General features: G+C 51.2%; 3 protein-coding genes across 4 annotated transcripts in view; 1 reads left to right on the top strand and 2 right to left on the bottom strand.

Moving 5' to 3' along the window:
* The window catches only part of LOC118839020 (zinc finger protein 850-like), a 902,460-nt gene that overhangs the window by 195,752 nt on the left and 685,983 nt on the right, over positions 1 to 20,725 (bottom strand). The window lies entirely within an intron of this gene.
* On the bottom strand, positions 405 to 2,843 carry FAM187B (family with sequence similarity 187 member B). Its single transcript, XM_036746456.1, has 2 exons — positions 2,155 to 2,843; positions 405 to 753 (listed from the first exon to the last, which is right to left on the bottom strand). Exons 1-2 carry the CDS (start codon positions 2,841 to 2,843, stop codon positions 429 to 431), a joined length of 1,014 nt encoding a protein of 337 aa, XP_036602351.1. The 3' UTR covers positions 405 to 428.
* Positions 8,220 to 19,685, top strand: LSR (lipolysis stimulated lipoprotein receptor). Of its 2 annotated transcripts, XM_036746435.1 has the most exons (10): positions 8,220 to 8,402; positions 10,483 to 10,827; positions 12,234 to 12,353; positions 13,540 to 13,596; positions 15,087 to 15,233; positions 17,941 to 18,117; positions 18,348 to 18,407; positions 18,560 to 18,691; positions 18,852 to 19,450; positions 19,541 to 19,685. In XM_036746435.1, exons 1-10 carry the CDS (start codon positions 8,273 to 8,275, stop codon positions 19,574 to 19,576), a joined length of 1,803 nt encoding a protein of 600 aa, XP_036602330.1. In that variant the 5' UTR covers positions 8,220 to 8,272; the 3' UTR covers positions 19,577 to 19,685. The 2 variants fall into 2 exon arrangements, with proteins under 2 accessions (XP_036602330.1, XP_036602332.1); XM_036746437.1 differs by lacking the exon at positions 13,540 to 13,596.

The raw sequence follows: 20,725 nt of genomic DNA, 5'->3' as shown, positions 1-20,725 counted from the left end.
CATGCACCCACCCTACCATACATGCACACACCCTACCACATATGCACACACCCTACTATACATTCACACACCCTAATATACATTCACACACCCTAGCATACATGTACATATTTTACCATATATGCACATGCCCTACCATACATATGCATGCCCTACCATACACACATGTCCTACCATACATGTGCATGCCCTACCATACATGTATATACTCTATCATACATACACACCCTACCATAAATGTACATACTACCATACATGCACACACCTTAGCATGTATGTACACACCCTACCATATATGTACATGCCCTACAACACACAAACATGCCTAGGCACCCACAGCCTCATCAAACTCAGCCCTCCTCCATCAGCCCCCATCCAGTTGTCCACACACCCAGAGACAAATGTCACATTCCCACTTTATTTCATCACTAGATATTGGTGTTCAGCTTGGTCCTGCACATTTGGATGAAACTGAGCAGAATGAGGATGAGGACAGCCATGACCATGACAGCCTCAATCACGGAGTAGATGTGGACAAGCTCGGACCGGGCGTGGGCCACCGGTGTTTCGTGGGTCCAGGCAGGATCAAAGCGCCCCATCAGCTTGCGGCCCACGTAGCATCGGTAAGTGCCAGAAGTGGACACCTGCAGGCGGCTGCCTCCGGAGGAGAGATCCAGGATTGGGCCTGAGTTGTTGGGAGCCAGCTGCTGCAGCCAGGTTGGAGAGATGTCGTCAGACTCCCAGCTCACTGGCCTGCAAGGGAAACATGTAGAGCCCGGCTATCTCCCTTCCCACTCCTGATGTCTGAGCATCCTCACAGCCAGGCAGCCCCAAGGTCTAGTCACACTCCCTCCATCTCATGCCCATGGAATTGATTTTTGAATCTAAGTCTAAGTCTTAATATGTATACCCAATTCCATTCCTGGATTTCATCATGGTATTCAGAAACTTATATATGATCATATCAACTCTGAAACTTACCCCTCCTCAGTATGCCCCCACCACCCCTTCCCTGGGGTCCCACCCTTAGGGTTGAGGGAGGAGATCTGAGAGCTCCTCACATATCCCATTTGAGGAGGGGGCCCAGGACAGTCATTTCAACATTTCCCACAGGCTACACTTCTCTGGACTTCTTCTGTCCCCTTCCCTCCCTGCTTCTCACTTCTTTTGATGTGTTGACTTCCTTCTTTAGATCCTTAAGCTCCTGGAGGGCAGGACCTGTCTTTGTGGACTTTCTTTGTAGCCCCATCACTTAGCAAAGTACCTGGCATATGGTAGGTGCTTAATAAATGTTTGTTGACTGACCAGAGCCTATCTATCCAGCTCTTTTTTTTTTTAGATCTGGAGTGTTGTTGGTCTTCATGCCAGTCAGCCCTTCACAATTCAATTTGTCTGCAGACGGAATGATGTTCCATCGAGAAAAAGAAAATTAAAGTGCAGGGACCTAAAGACAATCCCTGAGGGAACGCCACTGTCCCTCCATTACACTCTTGGGGTCCCTGTAGGGTCTGAGTGGAGGGATAGGGAAGGAAGGCAACAATACCAGGAGTATTTAAAAACAAATCAAAAGGTCACAGATACCTTTTGAGGTCAGTGAGTCGAACCCCTTCTCTTTACAGAGGAGAATATGGAATCCCAGAGCACTGAAGTGATTCGCTTTGGGTTCCATGGCTCCTAAGTGTCTAAGGTGGCATCTGAACGCATATCTTCCTGACGCTCTAGACACCTCAAAAACCAAACCACCTCACAACTAATCCACCTTCATTAGCTGGATGGCGTGTTGAATATACGAGTGCTGAGGGAATAGACTTTCTAAGAGCTGGGGTGTGTCTTGCAGCTAGACAGGTTTCTGAACTCTGAAGAAGGTTAGTATGTGTTCTCTAGCTGTTTGGAAGGAAGGAGTGCAGACGGGGAAGCTGAGGAAGGAGCAACCACAAGTCAGTTTAGGGAACCCCAGGGCAGGAAAACAAGTTAGAGTTTGGTGAATAAGTCACCCTGAGTCGAGGTAATTACTACCTTAGGAAAACAAGCACCAACTCCCAAAGGGAGCTGCTTAGAAGCTGTCTTCTAAGAGGGAGGAGGAGAATGCCAGCATCTGGGGAAGGCATAGAGGTGGTCTGTGGGTCTAGGGGCAAGATGCCTGGATCCTGTTACCTGTAGATGGTGGCGAAGGGACAGCTGAGCCACACAGTGCTATTTTCTTCCAGCTTGTAAGTTCCATAAAGCACCACGGTGGATTCAGGGCTGTTGTGCCCACAGGGGACAAAGCAGCCTGTGATCTGCAGCTCAGGTCCCCGTTGGAGCTCTTCTGGGCTAAGGTCGGCCAGCCCACAGGGCAGCCCCTGTTGGTCTGATCTCATGGCATAACAGAGACCCACACGCTTCCGTTCTCCCTGAATGCCACAGCGGTCACAAGCCTGCCAGGGCCCCCACTGGGTAAAGAGTGTCCATTGGGTGCTGTTTCCCACGGTCTGGTTCCTCAGGGGCTGATGTTCCAGCTCGCTGTGGCTAAGATAGAGCTTGGTCCCATCCTGAAAGTCCACGTTATACACTGCCCTGGTGTTACCTGCTTCATCTTGGCAGCTGTAGATGCCTGATTGGTCTGTGGAGGTGTGTGGTAGATGGAGGTCCCCACTGGCCTCTGGAATCACTAGCTTCTTCCTGGGGAAGGGATGGGACAGGGGCTGGAAGAACCAGGTGGAATCTTTGGCAGGGCAAGATAGAGTGGTTGGGTTGGGGGTAATGAAGGCCAGGCAGGAGTGGCCTCCTGGGGGACATCTAAGGGATTCCAAGGCCCAGAGCCCAGGAAGAGAAAGATAGAGAAACAGCAAGATGGAAGGCATGGCAGAGTGGGATAGTAGAGGAAGCAGGGTGGTCTGGTTATTATGAAGTCACAATCATGGAACCTAGGAAGTCTGATTCCCCTTCCACCTGCCTCTCCCCATGCCCTCCTGGCATCTGAGGTTCTGCGTCCCCGGCCCCTTCCTCCCCTGCTCTTCAGAGACACCAGTGTCTTATATAATGCCACAGAGGCATTAAAGAACTCACCCAAATAACAAAAACAATTCGTTTCTATTTCAAAGCATTCTTCCCAGTTATATACATATAGATACATATATATATATATATGTATATATATATATAGATGCAGATACATAAAATTCTTTTTTCCTTAAATTTATTTAGTATTTTATTTTCTCCAATTACATGTAAAAACTATTTTTAACATTCATTTTTTAAAACTGAGTCTAAATTCTCTTCCTTCCTCCCTCCCCACCCCTCTCATTGAAAAGGCAAGCAATTCAATATAGGTTATACATGTGTAGTCATGCAAAACATATTTCCATATTAATCATGTTGTGAAAGGAAACAGACAAAAAAGCCTCAAGAAAAATAAAGAAACTAAAAAAAAATTCTTCAATCTATATTCAGACACCATCAGTTCTTTCTCTGGGGATGGCAGCATTTTTTATGGTAAATCCTTCCGAGTTGTCTTGGATCATTGTATCGCTGAGAACAGCTAAGTCATTCACAGCTGATCATCACACAATGTTAACGTTACTTTGTATACCGTACATTTCGCTTTACATCAGCCCATGCAAGTCTTTCCAGGTTTCTGGTCTTTCCAGCAGCCTGCTCGTCATTTCTTATAGCACAATAATATTCCATCACAATCACATAGCACAATTTGTTCAGCCATACTCCAACTGATGGGCATCCTCCCAATTTCCAACTCCCTGCCACCAGAAAAGAGTTGCTAGAAATATTTCTGTACATATAGGTCCTTTTCCCTTTTTTATGATCTCTTTGGGATACAGCCCTAAAAGTGGTATTACTGGGTCAAAGGGTATGCACAGTTTTATAGCCCTTTGGGCATGGTTCCAAATTGCTCTATAGAACGGTTGAATCAGTCCACAACTCTACCAACAGCGCATTAATGTCTCATTTTTCCCACATCCCCTCCAACATTTGTCATTCTCCTTTTTCTGTCCTATTAGCCAATCTAATAGGTACAAGGTGGTACCCCAGAGTTGTTTTAATTTGCATTCCTCCAATCAACAGCGATTCAGAACACCTTCTCTTATGGCTATAGATAGCTTTGATTACTTCATCTGAAAATTGTTCATATCTCTGGATCATTTATCAATTGGGGAATGGCTCCTATTTTTATAAATTTGACTCAGTTCTCTATATATTTGAGAAATGAGGCAGATCTATAAAATTCTAATCACAGGTAAGTACCTCTGGGTTACCACAGGGTCCAGGGAGAGGACCGCAGCCACCCTCTGTTCTGGACCAGGACATATGGTTTGACAGGGTTCAGTCCTGGGGAAGTCCAACTCTAATGAGAGAGGACTCCGTTTTCTCATCCTCACCTTCTCCCTCTTTGCCATGTTGTCTCCCCTACTGGCAACCCTGGAATGATTTTACTCATAGCTATAGCCTCCCCAAAAAGGAGGAGTCAGAAAAGTAACTAATATTTTATAAGAATCAGAGATGGGACAGGTAATTTATTCCTGCACACAAAAAGAATGCTAAACACAGGACACATACAAAGGCAAAGTTAAAACAGAATTCAGTAACAATTTATAACTAATGTTTCTATCTGCCAAGGAGGCTGATCGTCAGATTTCACCAGAACAGCAAGCTGTTAGCAGGATGGCTCGTTAGGTGTTTTACACACTTACGGTGTGCACTCTTAGTCCATGTCTGCTGCTAAAATGGCTAGGCTTGGGCCAACTCTCTTCCTGGTGGCTGTCCTCTGCCGTGTGCTACTGATGCCACGCCGGTGAATGCCACTGGGCACCCACCATTTTGGGGCCACCGCTGCTGTTACAAACCTCCAGACCTCTTGAACTCAAAAGGTCACCTCCAAGCCCAGGCAGGTTCGTGTCCAGTCAAGTCAACAATAATTCTTTATTTAGGCACCTACTGTGTGCCAGCACATTGCTAGAATAAAAAGACGAGTAAACAACAGTAACAGCAAAACCAACAAAAGCGTCTGCTCTCAAGGAGCTCACGTTCTAACTGAGACAACGTGCAAGCAACTATGCAAAAACCAAAAATATACAGAATAAATTAGGGATAATCAACAGGCACTATAATTAAAAGGGCTTAGGAAAGACTTCTTGCCAAAGATGGGATTTTAGCTGAGACTTAAAGGAATCCAGGGAGGCCAGGACACAGAAATGAGCAAGAGAGAGAATTCCAGGCATGAGGGACAGTCAGTGAAAACTCCCAGTCAGAAGGTGGGAGTGTCTTGTAGGAGGAACAGCTAGGGGGCCAGTATCGCTGAATCACAGAGCATTTGGTGAGGAAAAGGGTGTATAAAGACAGGAAAGGGGGGTGGCAGATTATGAAGGGCTTGGAATATCAAACAGAGGATTTCACATTTGATCTTGGTGATGATAAGAAGCCACTGGAGCTTATTAAAAGGAAACAAAAACACAAAAAAGGAAAAGACAGCCAGGATCCCAAGAACAAAATTCTCTGAGTGGAAAAATCCCCAAACCAGATGCCTTTGTAGTCATGGTCACTGTGATACCGAAGTGAAGAAAAGCCAGAGCTTTCTTGCCCTCATAGGAGGTCCCAAATTAATATGATGCCACCTAGAGAGTCAAAAGCACTGGCTTTAAAAAAATATTTGAACGACTTATTGCAATTAAGTTACAACATTTTGATCATCCATGCTGTATGGAAGGAAGTACACAGATAAGACAATTACTTCACTGGAAATAAAATTTGTGTGTGGCCAACTGCTGGTTGATTTGTGACTAAAAAAAACAAAGCAAATTTTCTGTGTACTCAAGCTTCATTCTCCCTAGTACTGCATAAATTTGATTCTAGTCAAGAGCTAATATACACTATTATTTCAGATTGAAACCTTCCTTGAGACCAGGGGTGGGGAACCTCCGACCTCCAGGCCATAGGTCCTCAAGTGTGGTCCTCTGACTGAATGCAAACTTCAAAATTGAGAACCCTGTTAAGTTTGGATTCGTCAAAGGGCCTCACTTGAGGACCTAGAGGGCCACATGTGGCCTCGAGGCTACAGGTTCCTCACCCCTTATTGACACCATTAAGTCAGTTACATAATTTGAACTACTCTTCAAAACGTGAAAATATGTTTAGTATTTGTAAAGCAGCCAAGAGTTATTTTAGGTACCCTTAGTTATTTCTAAAGAAAAAAGTCTGGCTAGTGAAAAGACACAGTATCTTAGTTTTCCTTAGCAAGACCATTGGTGATGGATCATGTCTCAGTGGCTGTATTTGGAAATGCTGACCCTTCAGAAATGGAACAACATCCCTTTTTCCACTGTAATGCAGTGGGGAAGTGCTCTCTTTTCCTTTAACTGACATGGCCCCATAAATCCCCTGCTATCATTGGCATTGTGGAGGCAGGGGTAGGAGGACCAAGAGATTCAGGGCTTGCCATTCATACCAATATGCCAAGTTCTCCCAATGTTGGGCCAATACAAAGTTCTCATGTGTTTGAACCAAAACCAGGAAGATTCATTCTGATACTAGCCCTTGTGACATCATAGATAAAATAAATATTAGATAAAATAATAATAATAATAATAAAAATTAGATAAAATAAAATATTATCTCCAGGGGGCAGGCATATTATTTTCCTCATTTCACAAGGGAGGAAAGTGAGGCCCAATATCACAGTTAATGTTACGAGCAGGATTTCAATTTTTCAGCTCTGCTAGGATATCTAAGGGGGAGAGTGATAGGTGCCACAGGAAAGGTCTCAACAAAGGAAAAATGCTATACGTCGGAGATGGAAGAAGTAATTCCTGGCACCGAGAATGGCGCAAGCAAAAGTCCGAGGACCATGGGGCTTAGAAGGGCCCTTAGAGATTATTTGGTCCAATTCTTTTAATTTACAGATGAGGAAACTGAGGCCCACAGTGGTGGGGAGGGAAGTGAAAAAACTATGGCAGAGGGACCTAGGGACAAACGTCCAGTTTGTCTGGAGGAGAAAGTCTTAGGGTATACGGATAGAAAAGGGGTCAGAGCCAGATTTCAGAGGTTGTTAATACGGGAACTGGACTTTGCTCTGAGGACCTACGGATCGCAGGCACCCAGTGCCTTCCCGTCCTGTCGTGTTCTTCTTTGCCACATCCACCAGGTGGCAGGAAGAGCCAGTCTCCCCCAGGTTCTGCCCCTTTGGGCAGGCGAAGCCAGGAAGCCCAGGAGCAGAGAGGTATTCATTCCCTGGGCCGAAGTTGGCAAGAACCCTTTCGAACCAAAGCTGCCCCTTTAAGAGGCTCAGGTTCCCGGGCAAGGGGCGGAGGGGGAGGGGTGTTGACCTCAGAGAGGGACTCCTGGGAGCTGTACCATGAAACTAGGAATGGTGGGAGGGTACCCAGGAGGATAGTGGCCCACTTACCCTCTGTCCTCGAGGGACACGTCCAGAGCTTTACTTTGATGAAAATCAGTTAATCCGTTAAATTAATTTAATTAGGCGGAGACTCGAGAGGGAGAAGCCTCTAAGAAAAGTTGTGCGGAGAAAGTTGAGAGTGTCGAACTACTGGTCAAAAGTTTAACCAATCACTATTTACCCCCATGGGATGTCCATTTGGAATCTCCCGCCCGATCCCTTTCTCTACTAAATACCTGGGTCGGTCCATTATTACTGCGGGGGAGGACGGACAGGTGAGCTGCTAGGTCCCGCCCACCCTCAACAGGTGGTTCATTCCTTGTTGTCCCCTTTCTCAGAACTTGAGGTCTGTTCTTTCTGACTGAAGGTTAGTGAAAGTAGTAGAGGGGAGCCCTCCCCCGCTTTTCATCCATCAGTCATTTGGTGTCGCCCTCCCTGCACTCGCACCTGGACCGGTCCATTTCCGGGGCTCCTGAGAGGGTGGGAGGGTCAACCCCTCAAACTCCACCTCTCCCATCCTGGGTGTACCTGGGCCATTCCATTTCCAAAGTGGGACAAAAAAGATTTTGGGGGTGGGAAATTAGGGACCCTCCTGGGTCAACTCAGAGGCGAAAGATCAGCCAAACATGGAGAAGCTGGATTTACTTTCTCTTCTAATAAATTCTCGCAAAGGGACGGCAAGGAGGTAGGATGGGCAGGTGAGCCAGCGGGGCTTGAGTGTGCGCGGGTGCCTCCCCCCCTCCCGTCTCAAGCGATGGTACAGGCCGCCCCCTGCCCCCGCAGCCCCCTCCCCTGGCGGCGTCCAGTCCCCTCCCATCCCTTCCATCCCCTCCCTTGCCCCGCTGTACCTGGGAGTGGACGGCGCCGGAGGCGCACGCACCTCCTATGGCTCCGGCGGCCCCGGGACCTCACGGGGGGACGAGCGCGTCCCCAACGCTCCCAGGACTAGACCCACGACGGCGGAGTGCGCTGCCTGTGCTCTGGCTGCTGCTCCTCCTGACCCCCTGGTGCTCAGGTATCCGGCCGTGGGTCTGGGGGCGTTGGGACTGGCTGCCCGGGCCAAGGCCCCCTCCCCCATCGGTCTCCCAGCCTGCCCCCCCCCCCCCCCCCCCCGCCCCGTTCTTGGATGACCGAAACCCGCGGTCCTCAGGGGACTTCCCGGGCGGGCGGGGCGGCGGGAGCAGAGAGCGACCCGCCCCCACCGGGAGGCAGGAAGCGAAACTTCCCGCAGCTCCTGCCTTTCAGGGACAATGGACTGGGGAGGAGGATGGGAGCGGTGCCCTGCGGGGCTTGGGGGTCCGGGCCGGGGGCGGGGGGGGGGGAAGGAAGGCGAGACCAGGCGGGCGATCGATCGCTCTAGCGCGATCCCTTCTTGGGGAGTCTTGGGATCGAGTGGGATAAAGGGCTCCTGCAGCAACAGGTGCGTGCGGACGCTAGTGGGAAGTGCGGGCACTTGGCAGAGCCCAGCTGGGTGCGGTTCGTTGAGGAATGGCCAGCCTGGAGCCCCTGGGGTGGGTACAGCTACCACCACTGGCCTCCACTCCGCTTCTTCCGACGCTTTGCAAACTCTAAGGAAAACGCTTTCCTCCCGACAATACTGGGAGGTGGAAGTTATAGGACGAATCAATCAGCAAGCGTTTAGGACCATGGTAGTTACTGGAGAGGCCAGTCCTCTCCTGGAAATGAAGCAGTTTCGATCTGGGGAGTTTAAGTGACTTGCCCAGAGTAGTAAGGGCTCAGGGCTAGGGTTTGAGGATCAGATCCTCTGATAGTATCCAACATTTCCCCCCACCTCCTAGTTTTGCAGGTAATATCATCCCTGTTTTTCACAGATGAGGAGCTCAGAAGGTTTTAGAGATAGATAGGAAGGACCTTAGAGGTTATCCAGTCGGCACTTAATAAGTGCTTGCTGATTGAGAAAACTGAGAGCCCAAGGAGGTCATTCAGTCAGTGCAGGCTGCCTCCAAAAAATTCCATGTGTGTTACTTTGGTAGTAGTAGTGGCTTCGTGCTCAAATAACTTTTCTCTCCAACAACCTACTGCTTGTTTCTCCTGGAGGTTAAAGTGACTTGCCCAGGGTGACTCCAGTAGATCTGGGATCAGCCTTATCCGTGTGGGTATTCTCTCCAACACTGCTGTCTCTAAATAGAATCACAGAATTTTAGCGCTGGAAGGACCTCCATGGTTATCCCAGTCTGAGTGCTCTGAGGACCCCAGCCTCTGTGTGAAGGTCTCCAGTGAGAGGGAAGCTCCCTTCCCCCCCAGGCAGTCAGTGCCACTTGGGGACAGCTCTGTGGGAGGAAGATGTTTCTGTCCTCTGCTCCAAGTCCAGACTCTCCTGTGACAGCCCTTTACACTTGGAAGGCAGCTCTTATCTGTCCCCTAAGTCTAAACATCCCCGGTGCTTTCCGGTGAGCTGAGTTCAAGGCTCTTCTACCTCTTGGTCCCCCTCCCCCTCCTCTTCCTCTAGGCATGCTCTGGCTTTCCAAAGTCCGGTAAACTATTGTATGCAGAATTGAATGACAGCAACCATAATAATAGCATTAATACCCAGCCTAAAGGTTTTGCAAAGTGCTTTATTTTCATCTATTTGTTTGTTTGGTTCTGGGAGGGAGGTGCTGTTATTAACCTAATCCCATCCCCATCCATTCCTGGGCATCCTCTGAAGCTCTCATCCAGGTATTTCCATAAGCTTGCCACAGGGGAGCCATCTGACCTTCTCCAGGGTCCTGCTTTGTTTTTTGGAGGGCACTGAAGCACACATCTACTAAATGTTAGTGACATCTAAGTCCTTGATCTTTGACTATACCATACGTGATTTACTGATAAACCAGGGAATCAAGACCAGATTCTAGTCACTGGTCCAGTATTTGATGTGTGATCATAGGCAGTTCATTCCTTGGTGCCTCAGTTTCCTCATCTGTAAAAAGCTAATAATCCCTTGCCTTGTATGTCTTACGAGGGTGGTTTTGAGGATCAAACAAGGTAATGAATATGAAAACATGCTGAGCAGATGTGAAGGACAATGATTAGCATGGCTAACTGAACATCCTCCATGCTTCGCTGACCCTGGACTTCTCTCCTTGATCTCCCAGCTCCTGTTGGCTGCATCCAGGTCACGGTGTCCAAGCCCTTCCAAGTGGTCATCCTCTTCCAGCCGGTGACCCTTCCCTGCTCCTACCAGGTGTCAGGAGTGCCCACCCCCCCTATCGTCCTCTGGAAGTATAAGTCCTTCTGTCGGGATCGCATTGCGGATGCTTTCTCCTCAGCCAGCTCTGACAGCCAGCTCAACGCCCAACTTGCTGCTAGCAACTCAGGCTACAACCCCTATGTGGAGTGTCAGGACAGCTCCCGAACAGTGAGGGTGGTGGCCACGAAGCAGGGGAACGCCGTGACTCTAGGCGAATTCTACCAAGGGCGACGGATCACAATCACTGGGGGTGCGTAAGATGGAGGAGAGTATGGGAAGAACAGAGGCAGCGTGGGAGGGGGGTTACCTTCTATATGCTAAACAGGAAGGGACATTAGTGTAAACAACCCCTCCCCAAGACAGACAGACAGACAGACAGACGCACACACTTTTGTTATGAGGAGGAAACACATCCAGGGAGGGCCTGGGATTTGTTCTAATTTCCAGAGTGGCTCAGTGGCAGAGCCAGATCTCTGGGCCAGGGAACCTTCCCCCGGCTGAGTTTGCCTCTGGGGCTCAGTCCTGCAGTGTCCTCTGAGCTCAGCACTCCCTCTGTGCTTCATACAAAGCTGCTCAGTAAATGTTTGTTGAATGAATTAATGAATGAAAGCTTGTCTGTTGGCTCTGCTGACAACTGCTGAGTGGCCTTATTTGACCTTGTTCAGACTGTCTGTTCAATCCCACAAGTCCTTGAGTCCCTGGTGGGTCACCTGCCCCCCATCCCTCTTATGTACTTGCTCAAAGGTGTGCGTGTAAGTGTGTGTGCGTGCGTGTGTGCATGCCATACTCGAGCACGCACGCGCACACACACACACACCCCCTTGGGGCTTCTTGGAGGAAGTGGGATTTGAAAGATAAATCAAGGCACAGGGGGTGACATCCTGGCGAAGAACTCCTGGAAGTAACAGGAATGCCCTGCCTGGGGGGAGGGGGCGGGGGGGGGGTACAGTGTGAATGCCTTGGATCAGGCTGTGCAGGTGAGGTCAGGGTTGCCCTCGCTTGTGTAATGGGCCCCCCAGGCAGGCAGGCTAGTGAAGCTGATGGTCCCCTTCTCATAATAAAATACCAAGGATGGATGAATGAGGAAACCACTTATATTGAAATCCAGTTATTGAAGTATTTCAAAAACCAAGTGTGTGGATCTTAGGTGAGGAGCTCCTGGCTTAGGGGGTGGCAGGTGTCTTGCTTTGTTTATGCCCCCTGTACCTTTACTTCTGGCTGCAGCCCTGACCTTCCAGCCCTAGGGGATCTGGCCTTGCCACCTCTGGTGGGTGGCTAAATGGATGTAAGTAATTAGTGCTTGGGAGGCAAGGAGGAGACAGGAAATGCTGAGGGACAGACACGGTCCCATTCTAGAGACCACGGTAAATTGAGGCTTCCCCAAGCCAGGGAGGGAGTGGCAGGATGCCCCAGATGGACAGACAGAGTTGGACACTGACTTGTCTATGGTTGATAGTGAGCCCTTATCTGGGGCCCCTGTGCCCAGAGTAGACCGATGCCCTGGGGACACATCCAGGGGCCTGGGCCTTGTCTGCCCCCCTCCAGGCACACTGGGGCACATGGGAGACTGCCAAGCTAGGGCTGAGAGACCGGTGTGTACAAGCTCCTCCCTCTCCCTTCCAATTTTTCTCTCATTTCTATGTCTTCCTGCCACAGATGCCGACCTGACCTTTGACCAGACTGCCTGGGGAGACAGTGGCGTCTACTACTGCTCTGTGGTTTCTGCTCAGGACCTCCAAGGCAACAATGAAGCTTATGCTGAGCTCATCGTCCTCGGTAAGGGGGCAAGGATGGCGGTATTGGGGCCCCCAACACCCCGAATTGTGCTGGGGTGGGGGCAGGGCATGGGTCGTGGTGGGGGGGGTTGGGAGTCCCTTTGCTTATCTCCTGTCTGTCTGTCTGCTTCCTGGGTCTGACTCACACTTGAGCTTTTCCTGCCCTCACCAGCCCAGTCACCCTTAGATTTATACACAGCTGAGTACCATCTGCAGCAGAAGAGACGGACCCCCTCCTCCCCCATGTCACTCAGACTAAACGAGGAAGAAAATTGGACATCCTTGCACAGCACAGATGATTTGATTATATTGCAGAAGCGTGCATTCCAAAGCCAGACAGATTCTTTCAGGGGGAGGAGGAGGAAGAGGTGTGAATCTCTGGTGTTTATGGATTGTCTACCTGCCTTCCCTCATTGTGGATAAACTAGGAGAGCTGGCTGGATCCCCGTTCTCCTGCTCCAGACCGCTTTCTCCCTTTTGTGCCTAGTTCTGCCTTTGGCCATTCATACTCATGCTAAAACTCCCCAGCCCAACCCAGCACCTACCAGGCATTGGCCATCCCAGGGCTGACTCGGTCCGGAGCTTCAGGTTGCCCCTCTGCAGCAATGGGAACAGGCCTCCTGCCCTCTTCGAGGTGGGGAGGGCCACAGAGTGAAAGAGTGAGCCGTCTGATCTCGAACTCTGCAAGAGGGGAGGCAGTGTCAGGCAGGGACAGCTGGCAGCCTGGCTACACAGTCTAGGTCTCCCCCAAGGACACTGGGTGTGGTGGTGCTGTTACTGCATGTGACCCAGCTCCGCCTGGCTGCATGGTATGGTGATACCGAATATATATTGACATGCCGGTCCATATATATTGATGGGTAAAGCACATATTTTACAATATATGTGATCGATAATGTCATAAGGCACCATTTTAGCCCAGGAACAATGAGTACCTGTAGCACTCAGGGGCCAGGTTGGGCATGCCCTGCTCCAGAGCTCATGGGCAGCCTTCAGTCACTTGTCCTGGTGAGAAGCTCAGCATGTGGCGTAGAGGTGGCATGCTTAGGGCTCTATCTGACCAGACAGCCAGGAGCCAGGGCCATGGTGGACTGGGAGTGGGGAGGAGAAGGGCCTGTCATCACACCTCCTGCCCAGCCCGGCCAGCTTCCTGCTGGAATAATCATGTCTCTCTTTTGTCCCTCCAGGCAGGACCTCAGGGGTGGCTGAACTCTTACCAGACTTTCAGATAGGGTCCATGGAAGGTACGGGTGGAGGCCAGGGGGTCCTTGTTGCTGACTTTTCCTTAGAGCTCACAGCCTTCTCATTGCCTGCCATCTTTGGCCTTCTTATACCTAACGCTCTTACTGTCCTGCCTCCTCCCCTTACTCCCTCAGAAACAAAAACTAACTGGTCTCCTGCTCTCCAGGTAGCGTAGTAACTAGTGCCTGTCGTGTGGGCATTGGACCTCTAGAACACGGTGTGTGTCTCCTTCCCCCTCGGCCCTCTGGGAGGACAGCCGGGTTCTTTTCTCCCCTGTGGATGGTTCAGAGCTACTGACTCAGTGCTGGACAGCTTCTTCAGCCCTGGTCCCTGAGAAATCAGGGGATTTGGATTTGCTCAAAAGCAGCCTCAGCCTGAACCAGTTAGGATAGCAAAACCATCTGACAGAGTCCAGAAGAGTCCAGTGCAGGGTGTGTGTCTAAGAACCCAGGACCTGGGTTCCAACCCCACCCAGCTCCTTTGAGGCTGTCATTTCAGAGCGGATAGAGAGTTGGTTTGGAGTCAGGAAAACTGGGTTCAAATCCTGCCTTAGACACTTAGTAGCTGTGGGACCCTGGGCAAGTCACTTAATCCCTGCTGCCTTACCTCACCCGGAAAATGGGGATAGTAATAGCATGTACCTCACAGGGTTGTTGTGGGGGTCAAATGAGCTAATGTTTGTAAAAGGCTCTTCAGAAACATGAATGTGCTATGTCAGTGCTAGCTAGCTATTAGCATTATCTGGGAAATGGGGGTTCTAACCCCTACTCTGTGCATCTCACAGGACAGTGTTAAGGCTGAAGTTCAGTTGAATTCTGCAATCAATGAGCACCTACTATGGGCCAAAAATGAAAACCTAGTACTGATCCTCATAACTTATAGTCTGCTTGGTGAAGTCCTTTGAAATAGTTTACTAATGCTCTTAAAAAAAAATCCAGTACATAATTCTCTCTTCCTAGTGACTCCCACATCTACCCCGCACCCTGTCGTCACGGGGTAATAAAAACAAATCAACACAATGGCTGAATCTGACAAAAGCGTGCCCCGCTCTGCACCTGTGGTCCACTACTCCTTGGGAGGCTTGTTGGTTATAGCACTACGAAGATGATCGTTGTCTAAGTTGTCCATGGAATTTTCAATTCCATGATTTGTAAAAAATAAGTTCTTAATTGTGTCTTTGGTTTTCTACATCACTGTAGTTTCCCACATTTAACCCTTCCTCTCCCTACAACCAAAAAACCCCAAAACGTCACTGAGGAGTACATTGGGAGGTGCATGATTAAGTGACCGACTTCTGAGACGGCTGGAAAGGGGCTGAAGAAAGCTTGTAATAGAGCCCATAGCGATGGTTTGCGCTGAGAGATGTCAGTCTGACCTGTCTGCCTGCCGGGCTCGTCCCTGCCCCCTCCCTGCCTTGCACTGTTCAGTGTGACTCCAGTCCTGCCTGACCCCCAGGACCTCAGCTCTGTGCCCCATCCTCTTTTTTTTACAGACTGGCTCTTTGTGGTCGTTGTCGTCCTGGCTGCCTTCTTGGTCTTCCTCCTCTTGGGCATCTGCTGGTGCCAGTGCTGCCCTCACACATGTTGCTGCTATGTACGCTGTCCGTGCTGCCCAGATAAATGCTGCTGTCCCGAGGCCCGTAAGTACTGATTTGAGGGCCTTCATTGCCCCCACCCCCACCCCCCGTTGGCTGGGGCCAGACAATGGCAAGGGTGAAAGTGCAGTATCAGAAACAGTGTGAGGTCAGGTATGTGTGCAATAGATGGGACTTCTCTGTGTCTTGTAGAGACAGGGGTGGGTTTGTTGGGCTGAGGTCAATTTCTGGGAGGAGGTGGTAGTTTTTTTGGTGGGGGCATACTCTGGCCTATTAGGTCATAAAGTGGTTGGGGTTTGGGGGCTCATTTCAAGGAGAACCTCTGAAACCATTTTGTTGCTCGGTCATGTCTAACTCCATGACCCCATATGGGGTTTTCTTGGCAAAGATACTGGAGTGGTTTGCCATTTCCTTCTCCAGTTCATTTTGCAGATGACGAGACAGAGGCAAGCAGGGTTAAGTGACTCACCCAGGGTCACACAGCTAGCAAGTGTCTGAGGCTGGATTTGAACTCAAGATGAGGAGTCTGACCCTAGACCTGGCATTCTGCCCAGTATGGCGCCACCTAGCTGCCACAAGAGGAATGGGTTTTCTTTCAATAGGTAGTGAGATTTTCCTTTGTATCCTGGTCAGGCATGTTGGAGAGAAATGGATTTTTGATTCTGTGATTTTGGTTTTGTTTGTTTTTAAACATCAGTTAATTTTCAATAATTTAGAGTGGCTTAGACCATAGGCATCAAACATGTGGCCCTGATCAGCCAGGTGACACTGTGGATAGAACACCAGGCCTGGAGTCAGGTGGACCTGACTCCAAATCCTTCCTCAAGACACTAACTGTGTGACACTGGGCAAGTCATTTAACCCTGTCTGCCTCAGTTTCCTCATCTGCAAAATGAGCTGGAGAAGGAAATGGCAAGCCACTCCAGTATCCCTGCCAAGAAAACCCCAGGAGTCATGGAGAGTCAGCCACAACTGAAACAGCTCAAGGACAGACTAGAGTAAAATGTAATTGAGAAATATTTAACAGAATAAGTAAAAATCCAGTAAAACGGAAACAGCATTATATTTTAAAACAAAGTCGACCTTTGGCCTGCAGGGATCCTTAGGTACAGGCTAGTGGCCTCATTATCTGCTGGGAGCTGGGGGAATGTTATTCCATCCATAATCCATTTCTTATTAGATACCAGTCTATCAGTAAGCAATTAGTAAGTGCCTACTGTCTGTTGGGTGATAGGGATACACAGACAAAAAAACCAGAACAGCCCGTCCTCAAGAAGCTTACTTTATTTCTGTCCATGAAAACAACACATCCACATATAATATACATGAAGCATATGAGGTAACTAATTTGAATAGAGGGTTCACTCTTCGCCCATCACCAGATCCTGCTGCCTGTTTCCAGGCTCCATTTGGGGGCCTCTTCTCCCCAGTTGTCAGTGCTTCCCTCTCCAATCACCTTGTGGTTGTCTTGTATGTTTGCATTCACATGTGCACATGTCATCTGCCCCAGCTAGTCCATCTGTTGGTTTGAGGGCAGAGGCTTTTTATTTTTGTCAGGCTATCTCCAGCCCTTGGCACATAATGCTTGTTGCTTAATTGGGGAGGGGGGATCAGCAAAGACCTCTTAGAGGAGGTGATGTATGAGCTGAGCTTTGCAGGAAGCCATATCCTTCCTTTTATTGGCATCATTTTTCATACATTCCTAGCACGAATGGTGGAAAGGATCTCAGATTATTCAGTCTAGCTGCCTTCCTTTACAGAGAAGGGAATTTGTTTGTCCAGGGCACCCACTGAATAAAGACCTGTAGAGGCTGCTTGTAAGGACCACCTTGATTTTCTACCATTACTGCCCATGGCGTTCTTGAAGGGCTTTTGTCAAAAAAGTGACCTTCAGCCAGTGGCAGTGAGGAACTGGGTAGAGGGTGTTAGCCTCATCTCACAGATGGGGAAAACTAAGGCACGGACCCATGAAAGGTCACACAGTCACTAGGAGAATCAGAACCAAACCCGCTGAGTCAGCAAGAAGCAGCTGTTCCCACTGCTAATTAGTAAACTGCTAATTGTAGCCTTTCCCCCAACCCCTCGTTAGCATCTTCCTCCCCCCTACAGATGACTGCCAGCCTCCCAGGCAAGGCTATTTCCAGAGAACACTATGGATCAGAAAGCATGGATGGAAATTGATGGGTTATCATGCATAATTGAGAACCAAATTAAAAATGGACCCATCCCCATGTTCATTTGGCTTGAAGATCTGCTTCCTTCCCACCCCATACATCAGCTCTAGGCTCTGATGCCAGAACCAGTTATTTGATTGCATGGGCTGGGCTAGGCTGGTCCGGTCAGATCTGGTTCCCCTCCCCTCAACCATAAGATATTCTTCTCCTCAAAGTTCACTGTGCGGGTATGACAGGAAGTCTCTACATGACAGTTTATCAGGGAATAGAAATATAAGCGTGTGTATGGCTGCAGGTGAAACTAATCACCTTGATGGGGTGGGGTCCTCTAGCCTAAACTTCATTACTCAGATTCTCCCTTCAGTTCCCCCTTTCTGGCACCTGCCTTTGATGATAGTACATTAAAGCATTAGGGGGTGGGGTTGTAGGAGGTGAACATGTGACAAGGGCATTGGTGTGTCTCACCCTTGTTAATTCAACATTTAATAAGCACTTACCATATTTGAAGTCCTCTGCTGTAATAACTGTCCCCTGCCATCAAGAAGCTTATATTGTACTGTGCATGACCTTTCTCCCAGTGTATGCTGCTGGTAAAGCTGCCACCTCAGGGGTCCCAAGCATTTACGCACCCAGTGTCTATGCACCCAGCACCTATGCTCACCTCGCTCCAGTCAAGGCTTCTTCCCCTCCACCTATGATCACAATGGGTCCTGTCCACAACGGCTTCACGGGGGATTTTGACCGACAAAGCTCAGGTGAAGACTGGGGAAAGCAGATGCCTTCATGTGTTAGGATATGGATGGGGGGCATGAGTTGGGTTCTTGGGAACAGGACTTTGATGAGGGGGACGGAATAAGCTGAAGATCTAGGTCGCAGGGAAGGCTATGGGGATAAGATGCCCAGGTCTCAGGGTGATGGGGTGGCAGAAGGGTAGATAGGAAGGTTAGGCATAGGGTGCTGGATCCTGACCATATCTCTCCCACAGTTGGTGGCCACAGCTCCCAGGTGCCCCTTCTTCGTGACACAGACAGTACCAGAAATTCAGGTGAGAGTCAAACATTCATATCTGGATGCTGGCCCCAGAAATGGGTCTTGATGAAGGGGTGGGGATGGCGTTGGGATGTGAGATCCAGGAGAAAGAGCCTTGGCCATCATATCTCCCTGCTTATCCCCACAAACTCCTCCCCTGCCCATTAGAAGTAAGAAGTGGTTATCGGATCCAGGCCAACCAGCAGGATGACTCCATGAAGGTGTTGTACTACATGGAGAAGGAGCTGGCTAATTTTGACCCTTCCCGGCCTGGCCTGCCAAATGGCCGTGTGGAGAGGGGTGAGTTGTTTGGAAGTGGTGGTGGGGGACTGGGATCCCCAAGTCCTAGAGAGGGGAGGCTGGGATCCCCTCCATCCCTTGCCCAGATGCCCATCAGCCCACGCTGCTGGTGCTGTGTGCTAACCCTCTCTGAGCAGCCAATCTTTCCCTGCCCTCCCAGCCATGAGTGAAGTGACATCCCTTCATGAAGATGACTGGCGCTCCAGGCCCCACCGAGGCCCTGCCCTCACCCCCATCCAAGATGAAGATTTGGACTACCGATCCCAAAGGAGCCCAGGAGGATGGGAGAGGGAACGGGAGCGGGATCGGGAGCGAGAGCGTCCCCGAGATCGGGAGGGACGCTGGGAAGCCGGGCGGCCCCGAGCTCACTCGGTGGATGCCCTGGATGACTTGGGCAGACCCAGCTCCGTGGAATCAGGAAGGACATCCCCTTCGGAAAGGAGCCGGGGCCGGCCTTATGCACCTCCCCGAAGCCGCAGCAGGGATGACCTCTACTCCCGATCTGGAGACCCCTACTATGATGATTTCAGGTCCCGGGGCAGACCCCTGGATGATGCTCGCCGGGACCCACATGGGAGCTACAGCCGGTCCAGAGACCCCGAGTATGATGGGCGGCTCTTGGAAGATGTGCTAAGAAAAAAGGAGGTGGGGGAGAGGAGGAGACCCCACAGGGAAGAGGAGGAGCCCTATTACCCCCCAGCTCCCCCTCCCTACACTGAAACGGAGTCACAGTCCTCCAGAGAAAGGAGACTCAAGAAGGTGAGTGGTCCGTGCCCTGCTCTGGCCCCGGGAGAGAAGGGGGAGGGGCGAGACAAACGGGCCCTTAACTGCTGTCCTTTTTTCCCACAGAACCTAGGCCTGAGCCGGGAAAGTCTGGTGGTCTGACTCGCCGTTCACTTCGACTTTTGTAGTTTTTATGTTTTTTTAATGTGTGTTTGGGGGAGAGGGGGAGTCTCTCTTCTGCTTATGCTCAATAAAGTTTTTAATCTCTTGGCTCAGGTCTCGCTGGAGTGTTTTGGGGTTTGGGGGAGCGGGGAGGAGAGGGCAGTGAAGGTCACAAGGGGGATGAACCAGCTGCTTCGGGTTCTAGCTCCGGGCCCCTGGCTGCGATCCCGATCCGCCCGAGCCTCCGGGAACAGCCCGTTCCGGCTTCGCCCGGGCCCCGCCCGCTGCGTGCGCGCCGCGGCCCCGCCCAGACATGCGCATACGCCTCGCGTCTGCCCCCACAAGCCTCCCCCCCACCTCCATGAACCCGCGCGCGCGCCCCCAGACTCTACAGACCGACCCCTTTCAAGCCCACTACCCCTGTCCCCCTCCCCGCCGACGGTGCGTGTGCCTCGGCCCGCAGCCCCCGCCACTTTCCACCGCGGCCCTCTGCAACGTTCCATCCGGGCTCGTGTTCCAGCCGTGGAACTCAGTGTATCCCCCCTCCCTCCATCCCCTGGAGTCTCGGCCCCCCGCGGGGCCAAGCCCCCCCCCACGCCGCCCCCCCCCCAGTCCCCGCGGCGCGGGAACGCGCAGGAGCGGGGCCCCGCGCCGAAGCCCAGGCCGGCGCGCCCCCGGGCCGTCGGAGCCAGGCAGAGCGCGCGCGCGCGCTCCCCAGGGCGGCCTGCCCCCCCCCCCCCTCCAGCCCCCGCCCGCGTCGGCTCCGGGATCGCGCCGCCGCCGCCGCCGCCGCCGCCGCTGCGCGCGCGCAGCTCTTGCAAAGAAGGGGAAAAAGGGGGAAAAATAGAAAGCGGCGGTAGCAGCGAACGATCGGAGGCCGTGCGGGTCCGGGGCCACGGAGCAGCCGGGCGGGAGGAGCGGGCTGTGAAAAGCGAGCGCGGCGGGCGGGCGCGCGGGCGCGGGAGGGAGGCCCAGGCCCAGGCCGCCGCTTCCCCGGGCCCGAGCCGGGGCCGGGCCGGGGCAGCCGTCGCCCAGGCCGGGCCGAGGCCGGGCAGGGAGCGGGACGCCGGGCGCGGAGCAGCCGCAGCCCCGACGGCCTCCGCAGCAGCAGCAGCAGCAGCCTCGGCGGCGGCGGCGGCGGCATCTCCT

The sequence above is a fragment of the Trichosurus vulpecula genome, chromosome 2 (assembly GCF_011100635.1).
Source record: "Trichosurus vulpecula isolate mTriVul1 chromosome 2, mTriVul1.pri, whole genome shotgun sequence".
NCBI classification, from domain to species: domain Eukaryota; kingdom Metazoa; phylum Chordata; class Mammalia; order Diprotodontia; family Phalangeridae; genus Trichosurus; species Trichosurus vulpecula.
The sequence above is the reverse complement of the archived record's forward strand: the minus strand, read 5'-3'. Positions and strand labels throughout refer to the sequence as shown.